This window comes from Gobio gobio (genome assembly GCF_949357685.1).
Source record: "Gobio gobio genome assembly, chromosome: 2".
Classification (NCBI taxonomy): domain Eukaryota; kingdom Metazoa; phylum Chordata; class Actinopteri; order Cypriniformes; family Gobionidae; genus Gobio; species Gobio gobio.
The window spans coordinates 44374391-44402015 of record NC_137098.1 but is presented as its reverse complement, the minus strand read 5'-3'; the positions used below and the strand labels follow the sequence as shown (position 1 = coordinate 44402015).

Genomic DNA, 27625 nt, shown 5'->3' with positions numbered 1-27625 from the left:
TATTTGGTACAGTAGCCTTTGTTTGCAATTACAGAGGTCAAACGTTTCCTGTAGTTTTTCACCAGGTTTGCACACACACTGCAGGAGGGATTTTGGCCCACTCCTCCACACAGATCTTCTCTAGATCAGTCAAGTTTCTGGCCTGTCGCTGAGAAACACAGAGTTTGAGCTCCCTCCAAAGATTCTCTATTGGGTTTAGGTCTGGAGACTGGCTCGGCCACGCCAGAACCTTGATATGCTTCTTACAGAGCCACTCCTTGGTTATCCTGGCTGTGTGCTTCGGGTCATTGTCATGTTGGAAGACCCAGCCTCGACCCATCTTCAATGCTCTAACTGAGGGAAGGAGGTTGTTCCCCAAAATCTCGCAATGCATGGCCCCGGTCATCCTCTCCTTAATACAGTGCAGTCGCCCTGTCCCATGTGCAGAAAAACACCCCCAAAGCATGATGCTACCACCCCCATGCTTCACAGTAGGGATGGTGTTCTTGGGATGGTTCTCATCATTCTTCTTCCTCCAAACACGTTTAGTGGAATTATGGCCAAAAAGTTCTATTTTGGTCTCATCTGACCACATGACTTTCTCCCATGACTCCTCTGGATCATCCAAATGGTCATTGGCAAACTTAAGACGGGCCTGGACATGTGCTGGTTTAAGCAGGGGAACCTTCCATGCCATGCATGATTTCAAACCATGACTTCTTAGTGTATTACCAACAGTAACCTTGGAAATGGTGGTCCCAGCTCTTTTCAGGTCATTGACCAGCTCCTCCCGTGTAGTTCTGGGCTGATTTCTCACCTTTCTTAGGATCATTGAGACCCCACGAGGTGAGATCTTGCATGGAGCCTCAGTCCGAGGGAGATTGACAGTCATGTTTAGCTTCTTCCATTTTCTAATGATTGCTCCAACAGTGGACCTTTTTTCACCAAGCTGCTTGGCAATTTCCCGGTAGCCCTTTCCAGCCTTGTGGAGGTGTACATTTTTGTCTCTAGTGTCTTTCAGCTCTTTGGTCTTGGCCATGTTAGTAGTTGGATTCTTACTGATTGTATGGTGTGGACAAGTGTCTTTATGCAGCTAACGACCTCAAACAGGTGCATCTAATTTAGGATAATAAATGGAGTGGAGGTGGACATTTTAAAGGCAGACTAACAGGTCTTTGAGGGTCAGAATTCTAGCTGATAGACAGGTGTTCAAATACTTATTTGCAGCTGTATCATACAAATAAATAGTTAAAAAATCATACATTGTGATTTCTGGATTTTTTTTTTTAGATTATGTCTCTCACAGTGGACATGCACCTACGATGACAATTTCAGACCCCTCCATGATTTCTAAGTGGGAGAACTTGCAAAATAGTAGGGTGTTCAAATACTTATTTTCCTCACTGTATATATATATATATATATACACACAAACACACATACATTTCATTATGCATACATACAGCAGTTATAAATACTATTAAAGTGTGAGAATTAAACTGCTCAAGTCAATGAAAATGTGCAGCGGAGTCTCTAACAAGCCATTAGTCTGACGTAGTACTGACGTTTCTCTGACATCATTCGTTCCATACACGCTTCTCGTGCTAACGTAAAATGGCGGAGGGTGGGCAATTTTTTTATTTACATTTACAGTGTGTGGATAAGAATACAATTGTGAGACCAGGGATGATTCGGTTGATTAGTGTTGGGTTAGATCCTGAATTTCGGTGCAGGGTTGTGGGCAGTGTTGGCAACGTTACTTTAAAAAAGTAATTAGTTATAGTTACTAGTTACTTCTTACAAATAGTAACTGAGTTAGTAACTGAGTTACATCATTATAAAAGTAACTAATTACCAGGGAAAGTAACTCCTGAGTTACTTTTTTTTTTTCAAAACTTGGATGACCCCAATATTAAATATGTTAAATGAATGAATTGGACACTAAATAGAATAAATTATTATTATAAAATATTGTACATTAATGTACACTATTGTAATGTTGCTGTGGGACAATGTGAGAGACACCTATCAAATTCAATACATTATTGTAAATATTATCAGTAGGCCTACTATAGTGTAAATATTATCAGTACTATACTACTCCTTTGGTAGTGGAGCTCACGTTATCCCCTGGGTTTTTAGCCACTAATTTTGTGGCAGCATGTGATGATGTGAGGTGCTTCATTAGATTAGAATTACTTGCCACCAACGTGGAGAGACTCTTTCTTCCTGGGCATAAGTTGCACGTTACATAAACATTCTTACCTTTCAAAAGAATTATGAGATAATAATAAAAATATCTATTTAGCAGTTTTCAGTTTTCCTCATGGTATTGAAAATGCTATCGAAAAATCTATATTTTTCAAGGTATTGTATCGAATCCTGCAGACTTAGTGAGCATAAGAGACTTCTTTCAAAAACATTTAAAAATCCTACCGACCCCAAACATTTGAATAATAATGTGTGTTTGTGTGTGTATTTCACATTTAATCTCAAAATTAATGTAGAAACAACAAAGAATTTTAATTTAAGTGAACTCAAACAATATTCACATAAACCCATTATAATAAATGTACATTTACCTGTGCCCTTCAATATTTCAGGGCTCAATTTTTCATATTGGCCTTGTCAGACCAGTTCAGATTTTACCTTTCCTATCAAAATTCACTAAAATGTATTGTTTTAATAGTTGTTGACCCATGTAACCTCGTAAACAGTGCTTTAAGATTTTCAGGTAGGTCTAACAGGAAGGAAATATACAGAAATTGAATAAAGTTATCAAGCACTTCACATACTTCACTGTATAAATTAAAAAGCTACAAACGTTATTCAGTTAAGAGCAGTGAGTGATTTTCTCTTTGTCTTTTGTTCTTTGATTAGCGTTAATCATAGACGGCAGCAGGTTTATTAGGCTGCTGTCACTTTAAATCCTGATGTACATGACGCGGATCTGACAACTCTTTGTGCTCATTTAACACTTTTTAACTCATTTAAGACTGTGCTTACAAGGATACTCAACAAAATAGGAATTTTGGCATAATTTTGTGTTTTTGTTCATTCAAGCATGTAAGAGAACTCAATGACTTTGTTTACATGGACAGCAGTAATCTAATTATTGACCTTATTCTGAATAAGACAATATTCTGATTAAGATGTTTACATGAGTTGATTTTAGAATATTACGTTCATGTTCCCGTTTTACATGTTATAGAACATAGCTTGATTAATGGTATGTCATTACGTCCCCATGCCATTAGGCTACCTGCGGGTGTCGCTGTTGGACAGTGTTCCTTTATAAAAACGAGTGATTTTTATACTTTTTAATGTAGTATGTATGTATGTATGTAGTTTTATTTTTGTAATATTATATATTGTGTCTTTCTGTTTTTTTTGAAGAGACACTGCCCAGCTTGTCTCCTTCTTGACAGCCTACATTTCGAATAATAGCTTTGATTAAAGATTGAAAATTGAGGTTTCAAAATCGTGATTGTTTAGATTGTTTTTTCTGCCATCGAGCCACAAGCGTTCACTGAATGCGAGCCTAGAGGTTCCCGACCACTGTTGTAAGCAGACAATTATTAATCTGGGATTACAGATACAAATTTATTGTATTTTACTTTTACAATGTACTTTTACATATTAAAACATATAAAAAAAATATAGAGGAGGCAGTGTCAGAATGAGCAGTCAAGCAAGACACGCACCATAGCAACACGTTGTAATATTCAAGTTGTTTGAATATATAGATCTGTAATTCGGCATGTTAAGCAGTTCCTGTATATAGGCTCTAGGGGGCAGTGGGGGGGGGGGGTATGATGTGAGACGGTGATGGAGAAATTATAGGAAGAATAAAAGATTGATCCACGTGTTCAAAGTGATCCACGACTCTAGTGTCTTTTCTGAATAATACACACGTCATGGCAACGACATTTCAGACTGACAGATACGTAAAAGATAAACGGGAATTTGAGCGCTGTTACTGTTTTGTACGCGTTGTTATATTAATTATAATTAAAATTCTGTTTTATTTGTCACAATATTATTGATGATTGTTGAGAGGGGCACTTTTGATACATTTTTTAAAAGGTCAGGGGCTCGAGCCCCCAAAGCCCTCCCCTCTGCACTTGCGTGATGTGTGTGTCCTGTCAAAAAATGCGGCAAAAACTCCCTACACGACGACGTTAATAGTTAGATTGAGGTTTGTACATGTCTACAATGCACTTCGATAATGCGACTAAAATATGTCTTTTTGTTTAATTCGAGTATGGCTTTAACCGGATTAAGGTAATTAGAAATCGCTGTTTACATGGTAGCTTCTTAATCAGAGTATTGTCTTAATCAGATTAATATTGGAGTATTGTTGTCCATGTAAACATACTGAATGAGGCGCTGCCATGCTGAAGTGGCATTCTGTGCGCACATTTCGGGTGTTTGTTCATAGAGAGCTACTTCACAGACAGCATGTCAGTAAAGATTTGAGTTCTTTATTGCGTCTTATCACACTTGAATGGTTTAATAGCACTTTAATGAATGATAGCATTCTGTAGTGCAGCCAAAGGATGACAGAAAACAAAACATATGCTGCGTTAATTGTGTTAAATATTTTTAACGTGTTAAACTGAAAGAATAAGATAGATAGATAAATAGATAGATAGATAGATAGATAGATAGATACATAGATAGATACATAGATAGATACATAGATACATAGATCAAGTCAAGTCACCTTTATTTATATATTTACATTTATATATTGTTATTATTTATATACTTATTATTTATATTTAACAGTAGCAAAATAAATAAATGTGTGTATATTGCCAAAAGTTTTGAGACACCTGCCTTTACATGAACTTTAATGACATCCCATTCTTAATCCGTAGGGTTTAATATGGAGTTGGCCCACCCTTTGCAGCTATAACAGCTTCAACTTCAAGGCTTAGGAGTGTGTTTATGGGAATTTTTGACCATTCTTCTAGAAGTGCAATTGTGAGGTCAGGCACTGATGTTGGACGAGAAAGCCTGGCTCACAGTCTCCGCTCTAATTCATCCCAAAGGTGTTCTATCGGGTTTACGTCAGGACAGTCAAGTTCCTCCACCAAACTCGCTCATCAATGTCTTTATGGACCTTGCTTTGTGCACTGGTGCGCAGTCATGTTGGAACAGGAAGGGGCCATTCCCAAACTGTTCCCACAAAGTTGGGAGCATGAAATTGTCCAAAATGTCTTCGTATGCTGAAGCATTAGGAGTTCCTTTCACTGGAACTAAGTGGCCAAGCCCAACCCCTGAAAAACAATCCACACTACAATACCCCCTCCACCAAACACTTACACTTGGCACAATGAAGTCAGGCATGTACCGTTCTCCTGGCAACCGCCAAACCCAGACTTGTCTATAATATTAAAGGTTAACAACAGAGCCCAAAATATTAGCCTAAATTTATTTTTAGATATAATAATCAACCCTCAAATAACATATTGTATGCAAAAATGTACACTTCACATAAGGCAGTTTTTGCATTAACTTCTAAATCTAATTATAAAATTATGTTTTTTCTCCAATCCGTTGTTGAAATATAATCATTTATAAACATAATTTTGTTCTCTGAGTTCTCAAATTCAATTCACGAGCAACAGCTCTGGTGGACATTCCTGCAGTCAGCATGCCAATTGCACGCTCCCTCAAAACTTGCAACATCTGTGGCATTGTGCTGTGTGATAAAACTGCACATTTTAGAGTGGCCTTTTATTGTGGCCAGCCTAAGGCCCACCTGTGCAATAATCATGCTGTCTAATCAGCATCTTGATATGCCACACCTGTGAGGTGGATGGATTATTTTGGCAAAGGAGAAGTGCTCACTAACACAGATTTAGACAGATTTGTGAACAATATTTGAGAGAAATAGCCCTTTTGTGTACATAGAAAAAGACTTCGATCTTTGAGTTAAGCTCATGAAAAATGGGGGCAAAAACAATAGTGTTGCATTTATCATTTTGTTCAGTGTAATTAATATATATAGGGTAATATAGTGCATATTTAGTGAAAGAGTTAATTTCTCTAGTGAACTAACAGCTGTGGACACTAAATGACTTCTGAAGTAAATGTAATGCTATGTGACATTGTTTACAAGCTGTTTTATTGACATCTTTCCGCGGTTGAAACACTGATTGTGTGATTACATGACATATGATACGTTTCAGTAAGTTGTAATGTATCGTCAACATACCTTAAGATATTAATTCATGTTTATTCTTTAGGAAGAGATGATCGCGTTCACTTGCGTGCCGCCGTTTGAATCAGTCACGTCACATTAAAGCGTCAAAACGGCATTTATCGTTTGAATTTCATGATAAAATGGACTGAATACTTCATATGTTCGTGTGGGAACTCGGATTGAAGAGTGCCTCGCGCTTAAAACAAGCCGACTGTTAACTGTTAAAGGTCCCGTTTTTCCAGTTTTTTTTTAAGCTTTGATTGTGTTTACAGTGTGCAATATAACATGTGTTCATGTTTCGCGTGTAAAAAAACACAGTATTTTTCACACATTTTACTTATCTGTATACCGCCGTTTTCACTGTCCTAAAAACGCCTCGATAATTTCCTTATTCTATGAATTCCCTCCTTCAGAAATACGTAACGAGTTCTGATTGTGCCAGCGGTTCCCGTGTTGTGATTCGACAGCAGCTTAGCGCACGTTGCCCGGAAAGGTCACGCCTCTTACCATAATGGGGAGATGCATGTGCTCAATGTACAGCGTCCCTGAAGGCCAAACAAAGGTGATTTGACTCCGGGATGAAAATAACAGCGTCTCGACGACATGGCGACAAACACTCTACAAACGCAACACTTCCTCTTCTCCACGTGGGAGAGCAACAAGACCACGCCCCCTTTTTTGCATATTCTTATGGACGGAGGTTAGTCGACAAACTGTTCTACTGACGTCATTAAAGCAGGAAGTACAGGGATGTAGTCCAAACCGGCCGTTCGCTATAGGCTTTGAAAGGGAACTTCTGTAAAATATCTCGCTTGGCATTGAACTTTGAGCTTTATTATTTTACAGGTATTATTTATGCTCTAACAGCAACATTACACACTAACTAAAGTTTGAAAAATGGGATCACGAAGAACAGGACCTTTAAAGATTGCACTCGGAAACCGTTCGGTACATGCGTATATATATATATTTATTTATTTATTAGGGGTGCACCGTTTCAGTACTGGGCTTTCGGTTCGGTGCACACATGTACCGAACGGTTTCCGAGTGCAATCTTTAACAGTTAACAGTCGGCTTGTTTTTTAAGCGCGGAACACACTTCAATCAGAGTTCCCACACAAACATATGAAGTATTCAGTCCATTTTATCACAAAATTCAAATGATAAATGCCTTTTTGACGCTCGCTCTTTAAATTGGTGTGACTGATGATCACTGTTCAAGCGGCCGCGCGACACAATCGATCTGTGAACGCGATCGATCATCTCTTCCTAAAGAATAAACATGAATGAACATCTGATGGTATGTTGAGGATACATTACAACTTACTGTCACATATCATATGTGGTGTAATCGCTCAATCAGTGTTTCAATGGCGGAAAGACCTCAATAAAACTGCTTGTAAACAATGTAGCATCACATTAGAGCCCTGCGCGGGACTGTTTTCTTCATCCCGCTCCCGCCCGCACCCGCCGAATTTCAGACCATTACCGCCCGCTAGGGATGGCTCGATACCACAATTTTGTCTTCGGTACGGTACCACAATCTAATACCGAAGTACCGATATTAAATCGATACCTTACAGGGTCTGAATTTTGATGCGGGTATTGTGCATAATTTTGCTCACTCTCGCAAGTTTTGGGTTTATGAAGCGGGAAATTACCGCAAATGTTTATTATTAAATTAATCAACAAAGATTGTCACATCAATCAGTCATTTGGAAACTTTTTTGTAAGTAATTTCAGCATTACTGCGCGTCTCCATTGCTTCTGGCTTGAAAAGACATCGCACCTGCACTATAAAAGCAATCTGCGCACTCAGATTCAACACTTTCGCTTCCGTTGCGGGACAACTGACGGAAATCACTGCCCACGTCTTTTTAAACCTCGCCAATTTGAACATGCAAGCGATTTTATAGCATTTCGTAATACATATGGGATGAGAGCTCTTTGAGAGAGAGAGTTTTCTTTGCGCTCATGCCAACAACAAACACACACACACACACACACACACACACACACACACACACACACACACACACACAAGCCTAAAGAGCTCGCGCATTCCAAATTAAGTTGTTTTTCCTCAGTCAAATACACACAAAATTATGTCAAAATGTCAATCTTTAGTGAGTAACGTTAGTTACATAAACACAGTTGGTTATGTCTTTCGCGGATGTAAATAGTGCAATAGTATGCATGCAAATATTATGAGGTCTAAACGTCACTGGTTGAAACGAATGCTGGAGATTTCTTTATATTTAAACGATACGATCTTATGTATGTGCGTTAATCAGTGTTAAAAGAAAAATGTCTAAATTAGATTGTTAGAATTATGCACTCACCTGTCGATCTCTTAATGTCTTACAAGTCAGGAATTAAGTGGCAGATGCTTGGCAAGGTTTGATGGTTCTTCAGCAGTTTTATAAGCAAAGTAATTCCAAATTTCACGTCTACTCGTCTTTATTAATGAGTTTTGTGCGTGTTGAGTGAGATTCAACTGCTGTATTCATCTTGTTCTGTTGCCACATTTGCCGGTTTCGCGTCAGTTTGGGTAGCGCGCTGCCACCTAGGGTGAACTTCGGAACAGCAGCATATACCGAAATGAGCAAAATCATGATATCGTACCGTTTGAAATAAAATATATACCGGTATTTTTGCAGTACCGGTATACCGCGCATCCCTACCGCCCGCTCCCGCAACGTATGTGACTTTCCTTGCTTAGCTTTTGTGCTGTAAATACCTCGTTTGAGGTTCTTTTTTACATCATCTATTGACATCTTCTCCACCATGTCGTTAGGCAACCTCCCTATCCCGCCGATTCCCGCAGTGTTTTTTTTAGCCGCCCATTCCCGCCCGCAGCAAAATTCAAACCGCCCGCTCCCGCGAGATTTACGTTAGGTCCCACGGGACCCGGCGGGACTCAATCCCAATGCAGCCCTCTACATCACATTTACCTCAGGTAAATCAGTGTCCACAGAATTTTATTCACTAGAAAAATCAACTCTTTCACTAAATATATGCACTATATTAGCCTATATATTCATTATATTCTACTTAACCTGTTAATGATGTATTGATTATTTAATGTATGTTTAAATAAACCGGTCATGAAAATGACAGACAAAATGATTATATGTCAACGAGGACATAATTCAACGATTATGAAAATAATTCAACGAATTGGAGAAAAAACTATTTTTATAATTAGATTTAGAAGTTATTGCAAAAACAGCCTTATGTGCCCAACATTTTTGCGTACTATGTTATTTGAGTGTTGATTATTATACCTAAAAATAAATAGCAACTGAATTTAGGCTAATAGTGTGGGCTCTGTTGTTAACCTTTAATATTAATGTGCAATCTTCAATAAACTTTTAGTTATAATAAAGGACATACACTTTTTTCCAGTAAACCACTGTTTAATAAAATAAATAAAAAGCAATTTTGTAAAACTGCTGTACCGAATTACTAACCTTGGGCATGTGATTGCTCTTTTAGAATACACCAAATTCATTAACGTTCGAATGAGGTTAAGAACAAATACTGTACATGTGCGCATGTTTTGTGAATTAGGTGGGATTTTTTGTGAGAAATTCTCCTTGGCGTAAAAATACAAATAATCTATGCAATTATTTGTGAATGAGACCCATTATCCATGACACATCGGCCAGTCCTAAGAGCAGGCAGGTGTGTCTTCATCTGAAAGTGAGTTATGTTTAGTTAGCTGTCCTAAACTAGACCCACTATAGACTAAAGCTCAATGCTGTGCCAACTTTATCAACCCTGCCATAGCACTCCCATCTGTTAAACCATTCAAGCTTCTAGATCTTTCTATTGCTGCTGACTGATGGAGCAGTCAGCACACACACACACAGGTCCGATGGCAGACAGCAGAGCTGTGAGCTCACATAACAGGGATCAAGTATCATGTCTCTGTTGTATGAAGGTACGGCCATAAAGATGTTAGTCAACACTGCTCCTACGTGTTGCTTTGCAAGAAACGTTTCTTGACATGTTTGTGAGAAAGAGTGAGAGCAGGCTGTGTGACGGTCGGCTTTTTCATATGTGACTGTGTCTTGGTGTGCGTGGAACCAAGTGTGTTTACTATACATTGCGGATTATTAATGAAGGGGCCTGACTGAGTTAAAAAATGTGTTGTATTGGTGCGGTCGATAACAGAATGACTGTGGGTAGGGACATGTTTGCGACCCACACCCACACGCTCTCTTTACTGATTTATGGTGACAGAGGCCAGGGAACACACACAGGCATGTGACTAGCATACACACACATACACACAACACAACTATTATCTGATGCTCTGATATGGATAGCAGACACACTTTTAACTCTTTGTGTTCATTGGCTCATTCAACTTCCTTGAATTTGAACTTTTTTTTTTTTTTTTTAAATCGCTACTTCAACAGAATGGTATGAAACTAATGGTAATGAAAAAAGTCACACTTGTGTTGTTTGCTGGCAAAAATGAACACCATAGGAAATGAATGGGAAATATTAAAAAAGAGAGCGATTTTTTGGGGGGTACAATCTAAAAATTGGCCATGATGCAGAAAAAGCACACAGCAGTAAAGGGGTGATACTCTAAAATATTAAGACAAGAGAGCAACATAGACACACATCACCCACCCCACCCCCAAACATATATGAACACAAAGCACATTTTTGCAAATGCATGAAATAAAATAAATAATTCAGCCACAATGCAGTAAAAAAACAGTCAGCAAGAAAAGGGTTACACTCTAAAACATCAAGAGTATAAAACACACCCACAGAACACACTATTATGCACACACAAATGAACTGGTGTGGCTGTAACAATATGGCTTAATTGATTTTACTGAAAATAATACAAGTTATATTTCAGCTGTTCGGTCACTTTTGAATGCGAACAACAGTGTGACTCCCAAATTAACAATAACAGAGGGTTAGCTCGGTTCTAAATGTAAATTAATGTAGGGGCAGTCGTGCCCCAATGGTTAGAGAGTCGGACTTGTACTTCATTGTACAAGGTTGCGGGTTCGAGTCTCGGTTCCGGCAGGAATTGTCGGTGGGGGGAGTGAATAACCAGCGCTCTCCTCCACCCTCAATACCACGACTGAGGTGAGACCCTTGAGCAAGGCACTGAACCCCCAACTGCTCCCCGGGCGCCGCAGCAATATGGCTGCCCACTGCTCTGGGTTTGTGTTCACGGTGTGTGTGTGTGTGTGTGTGTGTGCACTTGGATGGGTTAAATGCAGAGCACAAATTCCAAGTATGGGTCATCATACTTGGCCACACGTCACTTCACTTCACTAAATGTAAATGCGCTATCAACCTAGAAATGTCAAATGTCAACACCTGACTTTCTACTGTGGAACATAAAAGATGATATACTGAAGAATGTCAATGTTGTTTTGTCCTAAAAACAGATGTAGCTCTATTTAAAAGTTGACAATTTCCATAGTCAGTATTTTTATGTGCCCAGTGTGATTTTTGTGCTTATAGTATTGCATTTTTAGCTTAGCAACAAGATCAACTCTATTGAAGTAAGGATGCACTTATCAGTTGATATTAAAAATATTTTAATTAGGGTTGAAGGGGGAAAAAAACTAGTTGGTTTCTGAGATTAATATTTGATGTTTAACATGTTAGAAATAATTAATCGCAGCATTTCATTGTCAGATATCTTAAATACCGTCTTTAATGATGTTTCCACATTCATTTGTATGGTTGGGAATAGGGATGGGCGATATGGACTTAAAAATGTATCCCGATATTTTCTAGTATTTATTGCGATAACGATACCAATGACGATAAATGTAGTATAATTCCCCATATTTTTGGATACAAGTGAGAGCTGCATGCAGACTCGTACCTGAAACGTACCTGTCATCAAATAGGCTCCTATAATATATATATATATATACATTTTTTTTTTTTTATGTAAAATTCCACACCAGCCTTTTCAGAAATGGAAAAGTTACAGATATAATTGTCTTCTGTAAAAGTGCAGGTAATGTTTAAATAGTGCAACTGTGCTGAGAAACATCACACAATAATAATTCAAATCAATGACAAGTTTTACATGTAAACCGATTCTGTATTTATTCACACACTCATGGTGCAAACAGAGGTAAAAATAGCAGAAACAGCAAAAGTAATTATCCCAACCATGTCTTCAGATTACAAAAAAGTTGAAAATAATGATTTAATGATAGAACTTCAGTAATTTGAGTTAATAATACCACGAATTCTTCTACTAATAAAAATAAACCGCACTAAGGATTAATGAGCTTCTGGGTTCATGAATATTAATCACGTTGTCAGCGCTCATTCTAACTGATTTGCTGAAATCAAAACACAGTAATAGGTGCTCGCCAGCCAATGAGATTCCCGTTTGTGCATTCGTTTCTTCCTGTTCATGAAAGGCTGAATAATTCCAAATAAACGCCATTATTTTACAGGAAAATACAACAAAGGATATTGTTTACATGTAGCACGTCAATTCAGTGTGGTGTAAGACTCTCTCGCTCTCTCTTTGAGTGTGTGTGTGTGTGTGTGTGTGTGTGTGTGTGTGTGTGTGTGTGTGTGTGTGTGTGTGTGTGTGTGTGTGTGTGTGTGTGTGTGTGTGTGTGTGTGTGAAACACTGAGCGCTCTCAGTCGCGCGCCTCACACTAGTGTTTAATGTGCGTCAAATACACTGCACATTCATTGAGATGAACTGAAATGCTTTACCAATCGTTTGAGACAGAGCGAATCTCTTAAGCGCTCAGTCCAAGTACTCAGCGAGTGAAAATACATCTGTATGGTTCAAATTGCCCTCAGGTAGCCCCTCGTTTAGCTATGAACTCTTCCGCAGCTTCCGCCATAGTTGTTTTGGCTCTGTACGTGAGATGCGGATTCAGTGCCGTCCCATCACGCGCTGCGCGTAGGACACCGAGTGCTGCGGGGGCACCACAAGAAAATCTCTCTCCAACCCCCGTTCAGCTATACAGAGTGACGAAAGTATACGCAGCCACCGCGGCCATCATAAAGTAATAACGGCCAGCGGCGGCACTGTGCGGATGGGTCGCGCCATCAACAAGGCTTTATCGTTATTATCGCGGGAAGACAAATTCTTATCGTGGGGAGAATTTTTACCGGTATATCGCAAACGATATGATATCGCCCATCCCTAGTTGGGAATCGTAAAAAAAAAAATTGGGGTTCCAGTTACGCCTAACGATTCCGGTTCCATTAAAATTATTAAACTACTACCAAAACAAAAAAATTGGTTTGAATTTTAACAATTCCGATTCTGCTTATCAATTCATAATTTCGATTCCAATAAGGTGAAAAAAACCTTGGATTTTCACATTTATTCTAAGTCTTCTTGCAAAACATTTAATTGTAGTTAATTGTAGTGCTATATAAATATAGTTAAAGCTATTCTGTCTAGAAGAGCGAGTTAATTTTTTTGTTGTCTTTTGTTTAATTATCATAGACATTATCATAGAGACAGCATTAGGAAAATCTGCCGTAACTTTAAGAGCTGCACGGGAATCACACGAAACGGAACGGATTACACATGCGTTTTTAGCAGTAGATTTAACTGACTGTTTACGAGAATGTATGTGTCTGTTCGTTTGCTGTGCAAAAAGACGAGGAAGATAACTCATTATTGTACATTATTCACTATGAGAAGCGGTTCTGTGCGCATGTGTGTGTGCACAGTGTGTGTGTGTCTGCACAGAAAACAAATGGTTTAAAATCACATTAAAATGACCTTTTCTGTGCGCACGTTTTGGATGTGTGCAGAGTACAGAAAAGTCAGAGTCTTTTGAGTTTGAATGGTTTAAAATCATATTAAAAAAGTGCACTAAAATGTTTTAGTTAAAATTTTAGTTTTTTGTGTTTTGTTTTATTCATTTAGACAAAATATTATAGGATTTTAATATCTGCCATTTATTGCTTATTGGCCATAAGGTAAAACAAAAATAATTATTGGTATCGGCCATGTCTAACTGAAATTTGAGTATCCTGTGCTGAGCACTATTTGTGTGCTGCATGTGAGTGACACAAAAAAGTTGCTACCAAATCAGTCACATGATGTTCTCTGTGAGTTTAGAAAAAGGATACACACATGAACACCTGTAAGAAAGAACCATTATAGAGCTTTGCACATATGAACTCCATAATGGTTACCAGTGTTTCCCCTAGAATTTTTTCCAGCAGCGGTGCTGTTACGTGCCGGAGGTTGTTACCAAGCCGCTCATCGGGGGGTCCGGGGGCATGCACCGGAATAAAAAAAAAAAAAAAAAACTTAAACCATGACTTCTGGCAAGTTTTGTGGATAGAAATAGACATTTTGAACATTAAAATCCAAATTAAGCTTTTCATTAGTTTAAAAGGTGACTAGCTTATAGCCTATTTTACTTCAATAACCTGCAGGGACGTGCAGAAAGTTCCTAAGGGGCAGGGGCTCAAATGTAAGAATTTTTTTTAAAAATATAAAAAAATAAAAAAGTGTTTGGATACTATTTTATGTTTTTGCAAAAAGTCTCATGCTTATCAAGACTGCATTTATTTAATCAAAAATACCGGAAAAAAACAGTAGCCTAATATTGTGAAATATTATTACATGATGTATTTTTTAACCTTTTTATTAATCATATATATATAATCATAATAATTAATCATATATATATATTATATGATTAATTATTATGATTATATATTATATGATTAATAAAAAGGTAAAAAAAAAATCTATTATCTCTTCCTAATTTTCTCTTTGCCTTTTGTTGTTTGATTCACATTAATGGCTCAATCGTCACCAATTTTATTAGATGCTGCCCCTTTAAGACGCAGATCTAATATCATTCTCCCTTTTACGACCATTTAAGCTAAACTGTGTTTAAGTGAATACTCTCCAAGCCTGTCATTTTGAGATATAGGCTATTTTGTTGTGTATTTGATGGTTTAGTCGCGCACACAAAGCTATGTGCAAGTCTGTCCGTTTCGCAGCGTGCGCGCACACACACACACACACCCCCGCCTTGAACTTGGAAACAACGTCTATTGCGCGGATTATTGTGCTTTTCATTTAATCAAACACGTTCTGCAATTTAGCCAAAGTGGAGAGTGCATTTGACAACAATCACGGATTGTGCTGAATCTGACGTTAAATGCATGTTTGGGGAGAAATGACAGCGCGCGCTGTGAAGGGAAGGAAGTTGTGCTAGACGATGCGCGAGCATAGTTTATAATAGTTTTACCTCATATCTTCTTTTTTTAATCCTTGGAAGCGAAAACAAAATAAGATTAATATCACAGCCCTGTGATATTGTGAAAGTGTAAACAGACTACATTTTTGTTTAGTTCTCTGGCCATCGTCAATCTCTCTCTCCTTTACAGTGTGTAAGTGTCGTGATATTACTGATCGTGTGAAGATTTTGCAGTGGCGCTGAAAATCCAGCGGAGGCGCTGCGCCGCTGTGAATACATTGTAGGGGAAACACTGGTTACTCTTACTTATGTCTCTTCAAAGCAGAGGAGGGGGTTTACCTGAAAATAGGTGTGTGTCCTGGTTTGGGTTTGTTCCATGTGAAGTGAGATGGGACAGAAAGAAACTGCTCTCCAGGTCCATCCTTTTTTAATCCGTGCATGGCATCCTCAGCAGGTGAGTCAAGCAAAGGAGATACATTCCCAGAGTCATCCATGCTCATGTCACCCTTCCCTGGCTGGATTGCTGCTGTACAGTCCTGGGAGGTCTTCCTCGTCTTAGAGGGTATGTCAGCCTCAGATGGACAACATTGGAAAGGGGACATACCCATGGATGGGCTTCCTATCCAGGTGTCTTCGGTCACGCTGCCCCTGGGCGAGGGGCCGGGCGTGGCAGTCGGGGAGTGATGGGGTGATAAAGAGCCCAGGTAGCATATATCAGCGCTGGAATGCCGTCTCTTCCCACAGGGCGATGTCGGGCGTGAAGAGGGCCGTGAAGGTGAACGTGGGCTCAGCCAGTTCTCATCTGTGACACTGGTACGGGGCGAGTGACAGGGCGACTGACGGGGCGAGAGAGAATGGCCGTGTGAGTGAGAAAGGGAGTGAGTGAAGGCCGGGTGATGATGATGATGATGTTGCTGTTGCCATACTTCCTCCTGTTGTCCAGCCTGCGGAGAACAGCCAGGTGAAGTGAGTGGTGAGCCCAAGGTAAAACGTGCGGCTGCTTCATTTAGCTCAGAGTCCACATCATCGTACACATGTGAGATGGATTCGCAGGACGATGCGTCTGAGAACCAGCTTCGTGAGGAAAGGCTGCTACATGGACTCGGGCTCAGGGACGAATCTCGATACGAGTGATCTAGAGGCAGGTATAGGTGGTCCCGAGACAGAGGTCTGTCGTGGTAGTCTCCATCAGGACCCTTTGCTCTCATCTCATCCCCGCTGGCCTCCATCTCCTGCTGGCAGCTTGGGGAAATGGAGGTGATCTGGATGCTGGGACATTCAAAGGCCTTTGGTGGGCCGTTCCTTCCTCCACCCACCACTGTGGGCGTATATTTAGAGCCCTGAGACTCGTAGTTTTGCTCATAGTTCTTTTGGTGGGCCTGCAGGGAGGGGGAGGTGGCGATGAGTTGGGCTGGGGGCGGGCCTCCATGCCGCTGGAGATTGTGTGATTGGTTCACCAGCGAAGGAGGTTGGCCCACATTGAGGATGTAAAATGAGGTGTTATCATCTGGTTCTAGATCTAAAAATGAAACAAAACAACACAAATCAAAAATAATACATGACGTCAACGCAACAGTTGTTTACAGACTGTGGACAAAGCTAGCCAACCAACAAAATTTGCGCTTTTGGTCACATGCACAGAGCAGCTGCAGTTACAAAAATTACGACTTGGTGGCGCTCACAAATAGACTATTTTGCCAAGTGACAATGAAAAGCAGAGGAAGAGTCTGGAACTGGCTTGTTTGTCTTTGTACTCTTGTACTCGTTGCTTCATGAAGACTAATATGAATACAAAAATCTGAACAGCTATTTAAAAACATGTAAATACTGTTTGACTTCCTTTCTTCTTTGTGACAAGCAGGTGTCTGAAACAGAAAGCGGTGCACTGCTGCCCTTGTGGACAGCTGTATTCCTGCTTTTCTATACGTGCTTTCTACTCTCAGAGAGTGAATTTGCATTTTCTTTCAGACAGCATTTTTTTTCTTCTGTCACATGAGTCTGAAAAAAGCTAAAGTCGCATGCAAAAATCAAAACAAAATTGTGGTGCAGAATTTTTGTCAGTGTGTGAGTGAACAGGGCTGTAAATATGCCATATACTGTCACATACACGCATGCATAAATACATACATACATAAATATTGATGAAATGCAAAATTTATCATGTAAATGATAAAAAAAAGTGTACAAAATGAGTTATATCTACACAATGGGTGGGCGATATACTGATTGTAAAATGTTGTGATTTCTATCACAGTTAAGGTAGTTTTTACTGCACCCTTTTTCAGAGGCAATGCAATGATGGAGAGAGACCACCCACCCCCCAAAATGCTCATCATGCTCAACTACAAAGAGAAAAGCCTAAAAGCTTGCATTGAAAAAAATATACAGAGCAGAATTTTTAATAAATAAAAGCAGTATTTTTAATTGATACACACTCACACACAACTTAAAAGTTTATAAATAACCCATTTCCACATTCCACAATACACAAATCACTAGTGTGAGTAAACAGAAGAGATACCACACCTTTCTGTTATGCATTAGAAACACTCTTTTTTGGGAAATTTATTTTTTTTAAATGATCAAAAATAGCCCAAGCACTTTTAGGGACAGTAGGACCTGAAAACCAGAACTATGGCATTCAGTACCAGCACAGACAGGATGTGTGCATAAAATAAGTCACTTACAGAAACTGCATGACGTTTACCGAAGTTTAGAGTGTAATTGCTTGTATAACTAACACATAAATAATTACAGTCTATTGAGGCACTTCAAGGTCTGTGTCTCTGTCTGCTGATAAGGGAGATGAAAGAGAACAGGCTATTTTCTCTCCTCTTTCTCTCCTTTATTGGACTGCTGTTCTGATAGCCTTGAAAAGGAAATGCTTGGGCTAGTTGCAAACAAGCCACTGGGGAATCTGCAGACACTACAACACTAGCAACAGGTTAACAATAAGAGCGTTATAGCACAAATTGTCCTGATATCCCAGTATAAGCGCAAGGGGAAGGTAGGGGTGAGAAGAACAGAGAGAGAGAGAGAGCGCGAGCGAGAGAGAGAGAGAGAGAGAGAGAGAGAGAGAGAGAGAGAGAGAGAGAGAGAGAGAGAGAAAGAGAGAAAGAGAGAAAGAGAGATCCATAGAGTCAGATCCATTTAGAAGCGGATATAATGAGACAGAGCCGGTGGGTTAGTCAATGGGGAGAATTTCGGGTGGGCCGACAGATGGGCTCAAATCCAGAGAGGAATAACCCGTGCACATGTCATCTATCTCAGGACGTGCGCAAAAAACACACGAGAAACAAATTCGCACATTAGGTGTATGCTTTAGCCTGTCACCACATAGAGACCGACCTTATTAATAACGCCGGCTCGCACACACACGCAGATGGCTATTATGCTCTAATACTGTACAGACACACACCCACAGAGCATATTGTGCCTGTGGTCTATTAAAGGTTATTGATGAGCTTCCAGTGACTGGGCAGAGGGAGCCTGACATGGCCAGACAGCAGTAAGCAGTCAGTGAGATGTGTTTCTACAAGCTGTATTCAGCCCAACCGAGTCAAAGAAATAGCATTGCGATTTCACAATGCAACGCAATCAGGTCTTGTTGAATATTATCTTGATTCCCCAGTGGCATGCTGCTTTTAGGAGAAAAGCATGAGCTTAATAAATGTATGTAATGAATGTAAATTAAGTCATCATGACCTCTCACTCACTTATTCTCTTTTGACTGACTCGCTCAGTTTGATTTTCTCTCTCTTTTATGTTTCTCTACCCCATTTCTCATCTCTCTATTTTTACCCCTCTCTCTCCCTCTCCATCTGATCAATTTATTTATAGATGCTCATGCTCCACACACTCCCTGTCATAAGACATGCCTATTTGGGATGACAGAGAAAGACAGACAGGAAGGGGGACAAACCTACGTGTCACACAAGACTCAACATGCCAATCCAACTGTGAACTCTGACCCCAAGGGAAACAGACCATTGGGAGTTCTATCAGTCTGACACACACACACACACACACACACACACACACACACACACACACACACACACACACACACACACACACACACACACACACACACACACACACACACACACACACACACACACACACACACACACACACACACACACACACACACACACACACACACACACACACACACACACACACACACACACACACACACACACACACACACACACACACACACACACACACACACACACTGCAGTGATATATTACAAATATATATTACAAAGATGCTGCAGAATAAGTACTAGAAAATGTTAAGCATATCATTCCAAAACAAAAATATGAGATCTTTCAATCCAACAATACATGAGCAAAGGCAAAACCCATGTTTTATTTTACCCACAATTTTATGCTGAACGTCATTTAAGTGGCAAAGGAGGCTTTGATTAATCAGCCATATGCTGGCTGCAAGTTCATTAACATAGCGCTATGAATAAATACAATGATGGAAGGATAAAATAAAGGCGAAAAAGGCACTAAAAGCTGTGTATGATCTTATGAATAAGTATTAACCACAGTTATAATACATTATAATTAGAGATCGTCCGATAGAGGATTTTACCGATAACTAGGTTGGACCGCACTTGCCGATAATCGATTAATCGACCGATTAATGGATGCTGGATAAAAATAAATAAAACCATAACACTCGAGTCTAAGTAAAACAGTGCTGAACCCATGAAAATGTGCTAAATGAAATGCATATGTAAATATGAATATATTAAAATGAGAAGTTCTAAGAGAACACACTTTTACAGAAAAGATTTTAAACATTAAAATAATAAAATAAATAAATGTTTCTTTAGAACTAACCTAGAAACATGTACATTTTATAGGTAACACTTTGCAAGTCCCATTTGTTAACATGGATGTATTAGCTATCTTACATGAACGATATGCATTACGAAATATACATTTTACAGCATGTTATATTTATACTTGAGCAATACAATTGTACTTTGATCGTTCATGTTAGTTCATTGTGCATTAACTATTGAAATATAAACTATTAATTGAAATCGAATGCGTTTCCGATTTGTTTATTTCTGTCGGCTGCATGACGATACGGTTTGCTTTCTCACGTCACTAGTTGTTACTATGGCTGAATCTGAAATCGCCCCTAAACCCTCATCCATTATTCCCTACGTTAGTCCACTAATACAGTTCACTTGAAGGAGTGATTGAAAACGAGTGAGTGAATTCGGACAGCTGCTGTGTGTACATCGACTGTACACTCATTATTGCGGTGCGATGTGGGATTGAATGAGTGCACTCAATAACGTCCACTATGGTTTCGGACACCAGTACAAATGGCTGTCCCTTCAAATAATGCCCTATTTGAGGGTCTAGGGAGAGCGATTTTGGATTCAGCCATTGTTTTAACAGCTTGAGGTAAACCTAATGTTAGCTTCCCATACAGTAGATACTGCCGTTCTTTCCCTGCTAATGCAGCATCTAGTCATAAATGTGTGCTTTCCGTGCAGCGTGCAGCCTCACTTGTCAAAATAAACAACGTCAGTTATAGTTTTTATTTCACCTCTAGAGGTCGCTCTCGTGCTATATAATGTCAGCAGACCCTTCTCAGAGCTCTTGTACTACTGTGTAATGACAGCGCACCCGCTCCAGCAACGGACACAACGCGGAAAAAACTAGTGTTTTTTTTCCGATAACCCATTAGTCCACCAATCAGCTATTGGTGCCGATGAATCGGCAAAACCGATGAATCGGTCAATCTCTTATTATAATACTTGTCTATACATTGAACGCCCCTTTAGAAAGTATAATGCATCAAAACACATAAATGTTTTTTTCATAAATGTAGCCTAAATTTATTTTATACTTATAATAATAAAAAAACGAATTGTTATATTATAATTATAGGCTATATAGATCCGAACAGAACAATCAGTCAAAAAGTAAAAGCAGCTTTATTTCAAACGACTTAACAACAATGGACAAAAAATATTTGAGAGTTGAGATAATATTTCTTGTTAAAGTGTAGTGAAATACTTAAATGTCAGCAGACAATGTATTTTTAGAGTAAAAAAAAGTGGTCATTTGAACTACTCGAACGAACGTTTAAATCAAAATTGAATAGCTCCATAACGGATTGAGAAAAGTGCACGCAATGAGTATAAATAGCTGGGTTAGAAAAATAACAAAATATATATATTTTTAAAGTAGAAAATAATATATATGTAAAGAGATATATATTAAAATAAAAATAGCTTAAAGGAACACAACTCTTAAGTGGAAGGAAGCTTTTTTCCCTCACGTGGAATATAGAAAACGCGGATGCATTAGTTGGGTTAGTAAAATAACGAAATTATATAAATTGTATCTTAATTTTAATCTATGTTTTATCAACCAAATTGCCCGGATTTAATAAATAATAAGCAAATAGCCTATAACAGACAATGGTATGAAGGCGGAGGCGGCCGCGCAGCGTGATCAACGGTTTTAAATGAATTAGGCCTACTAAAAAATTTAAAATAAACTTTAATCAGGGGCAGCCCTTACTATTTATTTCAGATAGACCTATATTTGATCTAGGGCTGGGCGATATATCGCATGACATTGTTAGGCGCATCTCGTCAGTAAAGCCGGTTCCTTGATTAGTAGTAAATCGCCATCACCTGCTTTCAGATGGAGCGGCATTTACTACACAGAGCCGTAGTTCACTGACAAGCTGAGACATATCGCATTAATTATCGCAGGCGATACGTCCTTAATCGCGGACGTATCGCCTGCGATAATTGATGCGATATGTCTCAGCTTCTCAGCTGTGTAGGAAATGCCGCTCCATCTGAAAGCAGGTGATGGCGATTTACTACTAATCAAGGAACCGGCTTTACTGACGAGATGCGCCTAACAATGTCATGCGATATATCGCCAAGCCCTAATTTGATCCAATATGTCACAAAGGGAGTTCTGGGTTGAGCGCGCGGTGCTGAGCGGAATGAGCTTCAGAAATGAACGGAATCTCCAGAAAGGCGCTCTCTCCACTGGAGGAAATATTACCGTTCTATCAACGCACACACAGTCACAATATGACCTCATGTATGTTTTAAAAACATAATTCAACTTATAAATAATACTTTTTAATGGGCCACTCAAAATGTTTATTACAAATAAATTATTAAATTCTAAAAAGGAATAAAATGAACAAAAATTTGCATTGCATTTGCAATCCTTTGAAACCACCCCACTTCCTGCGCCCCTGATGATATCTGTCCTCTGGAATGCTATCGCTTTTCATTTTAAAACGGTTTATTTAAAACAATTATTTTTTTTCAAATAGATGGAATTCAAAATACAGGCCTGTCCCTAATAAAAGCCTGCTTCAAATAAAAGCCGGTGACCTTCTGCAGTTCAGGTAAATAAAGGCCCCGGCTTTTATTTGAGGAAATAAGGTAATTGCTCCGCCCGACGCGATAAGATAGTACTTATGTGCATTTAAATGTCTGAAACCTAAAATAAACATTATGTGGTTGAAAACACTGAATAGTTGTGATATGTAACAAGCGCTTGGCGCGTCTGTCTCTGGCTTGGCACCAGCCAAAGCGCGAAAACACGTTTGAATTTAAGTGGCACTGAAATGAGGCACCGAGCGATCTGCGTTCTGATTCGGTCCGGTTACATACCGTTTATATAGGTGGGTTTCGGTACCCAACCCTAGTGGTAATTACAGTGTGTTGGGCCAGAAATCCAAACGCTCGCCTTTCATCCATTGATCACAAATATGGCTTAACATTTGAAATAAGCAAATAGCAACTTTACATGGCAACTCACTCTAACATTAACCTAGATAAATGTGCGATATTATTAGTCAAATATCCAAGTGTTCGTACAGAGTGTGGAAGCTAAAGTATGGCGGGCTTTACTACCAGACATGGAAGCGTCAGCGCGATCATTTTTCAACTTAAAATACTCCGTAATGTTTTGTCATACAGATAAGAGTAAAACATAATTCCCAATTGTAAAGGGTCAACTTTTATTTGTGTAAACTCACAATAACAACAAAACGTAGAGCTTTTTTAAAATAAAGAAAACAAACAGGATGCGCTTTCTGTTGTCTCGGACTCCCTGAACAGCAGCGTTTCACAAAAATGAACCAAAACTCAGCATAGAGATGAGTAATATATCTATAGAAAACTTGAAATGTCTACTTTTAAACAAACAATTTAAATAAAAACAACAAATACTCTGATTATGTAATCCATATGAAAGTTGCATTTCTCTCTATAGGCACGTTCACTATACTGCGGAGATGACGAGTCAGCATCATCAACTTCATCTTTGCAGCCAACGCTGACTCAGAAAACACTAGTTTAGTAATAAACAATTAAAATGTCTCCTTCCTATTTTTCCCAAAACCTTCATAATCATTACTTTTGCCAGTGCTTTGCAGCAAGATTTATGCGTTCCACCCCCCAGTAGCTATACATTTAAGTGATTAAATTAATATAAACGTGCGAATAGACAACTAATAACTAGGGCTGTAATCTCCCAGTCGATTAGTCGATTATTGGTCGATACGTTCTGGCTCGACCAAAATTTTGATTGGTCGATTTTTTTCAGCGTTCATTTCATTAGTTTTTGCCGCGTTCATTTCATCAGTTTTGCTGCGCCGCGTTCATTTAATCAGGTGGAAAGCACTAATTGCTAATGGGGGTGTTTTCAGAGCACCCCTGTTTCACAGGTATCAGTCTGCCTTCAGAACACCCCCATTGTTTTCACTTCTTTTGGATTGGCCCAACCAACTGACGAAGAGAAGTCTCTCGCCGGTCCTTTGTTTTTCATTCCCGCTGGCTCAAACGCACACCCATAGCGGTAAACTTGAGGAACGCCCATCAACATACACATGAGGGGAAGCGTCACAACACCACGCTTCAGTCGTGCCGCAAAAGTGGATCTGTACTGTCCGTTTTGCCGCGTTCATTTAATCAGTTTTGCCGCGCCGCGTTCATTTCAACAGGTGGAAAACACTAATTGCTAATGGGGGTGTTTTCAGAGCACCCCTGTTTCACAGGTAACAGTCTGCCTTCAGAACACCCCCATTGTTTTCACTTTTGGATTAGCCCAACCCACTGGAGAAGAGAGACAGATTGAAGAAGGCTAGTTTTCTGTAACTTATATTATTTATTTAATTGTGAGAGCGTTTTTTCTGCTCTTGATCTGGCTTGTTTAATAAATATTCATTTTTTATTAAAGTGGACGTGCCTTTTGTGTTTAAGAGTAAAAGCTTTAAGTTAATAGTCTATTCGTGTCTCAGCCGCGAAGCTGAGCTCAGCTGAGCTCCTAACGTTCGAGCTGCACAGAGCGGCTGAAATTATACTGTCTGTCAGTTATTATAATACATATGACAAAAACAATTGTCTAAATTATGTTGCATATTCCTCAAAAGTTCTTGTGATGATATCTAGTTGACAATAGTACTATATTTTGGGAAGTCATAGGCTATGATATTGCGCAGGTGCACTTGATGCGACGCTGTCAGAGCTGACAGACTCGTGTGTCAGACTCATTTCAGTGCAAAATAATCAGCTCAAAAACGATTTAATATACTGCAAATAGCCTACTAGTTTTTTATGTTTATTTATAATTAATTTATGCAGACAACAAGGCTACCAAGTACTGCGCACAGTCCGCAGCTAATTAATTTAACTTTTTTTTTTCTAACGTCATTTTTAGTCGATTTTTAGTCGAAAATTTCAGGACTTCAGTCGACCAAGATTTTCTTTGGTTGATTACAGCCCTACTAATAACTAGTCACCTAGAACAATCTTTAGTCAGGGGCAGCCCTATATATATACAAACATTTATAAACAAAAAGATAGCATGAGAGAAAAAGAACAGAATAACAGAAAATGAGTAATGAGCAACACAACAACATCCTCTCTAAGAACAGCTTGTTCCCCCAAAAGACCTCCCAGACTCCCTAGCAGAGCTAATGAATATCATAATGAAAGTAGTATGGCCATCCAATGGCCCTCAGCTCACATGATAAAGATAATTTCTGTAATGCGACATCTGCATCATCTAAATGTGGACAAGTGTGGAAAACCACACAACGATTAGAACAAGTGCTCTGGATATATTCATGTGATAATAATATTTATTATTATCAATGTTTAAAACATGAAAAGTTATTCAAAAGAACAGCATTTATTTGAAATATACAACTTATAATTGTACAACATATATTTTTTTATATTTACTGACCCTCTCAATCAATTTAGTGTATCCTTGCTGAATAAAAGTATTAATTTCTTTAAAAAAAAAAAAAAATCTTATTGACCCCAAACTTTGTCATATTTAATCTGTGTGCAGTACACAGCACAACACTTCAGAGAGAAAACCTGACCCAGATCAACCCAGAACCATCTGCTGGAAGGAAATGGGGAAAGAGCACAAGTGTAGTGTCGTGACTAATATGGCATGAATTATAGTTACAACAACAAACTCTAATTTACCAGTTAAACAGTAAAGCAGTTGGTTGAGGTTCATAGAAACCTTTTATCCTGCTCCAAACCCCCTTAGAGTGGGGTCACAGAACCTGGGTCAGTAATAACAATCTATGATGAGGAAAGTACAACCGATTATGCAGTATGAGGAGAGGAGTCCCAGTGTTGCCTGCTGTTTGGAGTTCACATCAGACTGGCTATCTGGTTAAATAAAGAGCCATAAGAGGCTTTGCTGTTCCTAAGCTAATAATAGTGGGAAATCGCTGCAGTGCGCTGAGAAGCACTCAATGCCTTGCCCAGTCTGTGACACTACTAATACACAGGCTTTCACCAATAAAGTCACCCAGAGGTGAGACCAACTTTCCCTACCTGGTGCAGTGTGTCTGTGTGTTTGTGTGCATGTTGAGGTGGTTAATGACATCAATATCGGATCAGGCGGAGCAAAGACAGTAAAGGATTGCGAGTGAAATCATGTCAGCACACAAACACACACAAAGTTTAATTGCTTTGATTCCCTGAATGCATACAGGACGGGAATAGACAACAGGAAGTAAAATTGATGAAAAACTCAAGCCCTTTACTCCATTAGTAATGACGTCCACATAATCAATTATCCTCTTCAAATATCTATGCCTGCTGCAAAGGTAGAACATTACTTATCCTAATGCACGTCACAATGCAACTGTCTGAATTCGTCCACCACTGATAAAAGAAGGGGGCAGACTCTCTAAATGATATTTAAGGGATGCCTGGTAGGGCTGAACGATATATCGTCATCGTATCTATATCTAGATATGAACTTTCAAGATATTACTATCGAAAAAAGCAACGATATAGACGATATAGATTTCCCCTCTCCGTGCTCGCCCTGCATACAACTCTGGCAGTCACAACAAACATCAGTTTTATGAGTGCCCTTGAATGCACCGCTAAAGCCAGCGCGCACACACTACCAGGGACGTGGGAACTATATTGTGAGAGGGGGGGCGGCGTTTCCATGGTGACGCGTCATTGCTTGTCACGTGACACACCGCAGCAGCAACAGCGCTGAATGAATGATGATCTGCTTTTATGTAATTTTTTCCTTTTTTATTCAGAATATTCACAAATGTGTTAGCTATGGCATGAAATATCTGATATTCTGATTGTCAAATACATGCAAGTGGAAGTATATTGTTGTTTAAACACCTTTATAATGATGGCGTTAGTTGAGCTGTATGCGCGATGGGCGCCGTCGTGTTAGTTTGTGCCGCAGACGCAGTTCAGAGAATCAGATCTGTTGGATTTACAACCTCTATGTTTACAACACGTGAATTCATCCACTTCTCCCGAAATACTTAAAAGTAAGTGGCTGGTGAACTGGGAATAGAATAGAGTAAACATTGAAGTTACTTACATGATGTGTATCTGATATGAATAAAATGTGTCGAATTATAATGGAAAGGATTATTATTACCTCTTCCATAGTCATCAGTGTGTATTTTACAAACTCTAAATGTATTGTTTTTTAGTACTTATGTGAATTTATATGTTTGAAACCTAAAATAAACAGTATGTGGTTGAAAACACTGAAAAGTTGTGATATATGACAGCTCTGAGCGCGCCTGTCTCTGGCTAAATTCAACATTTTGAATTTAGCAGTTGATCATGTGATGCACTTGATCATACGCTCCAGGGACCAGCCTAGACTGATTACACCTGTGTGATCGTAC

The 27625-nt window shown here is 39.1% G+C and overlaps 1 protein-coding gene across 1 annotated transcript in view; it reads right to left on the bottom strand.

The window, feature by feature from the left end:
- The window catches only part of nfatc3a (nuclear factor of activated T cells 3a), a 112570-nt gene that overhangs the window by 56273 nt on the left and 28672 nt on the right, over positions 1–27625 (bottom strand). Inside the window, exon 2 of the mRNA XM_079810677.1 lies at positions 15739–16918. Within this exon, the coding sequence (XP_079666803.1) occupies positions 15739–16918 (1180 nt within the window). The remainder of the gene's footprint in view (positions 1–15738; positions 16919–27625) is intronic.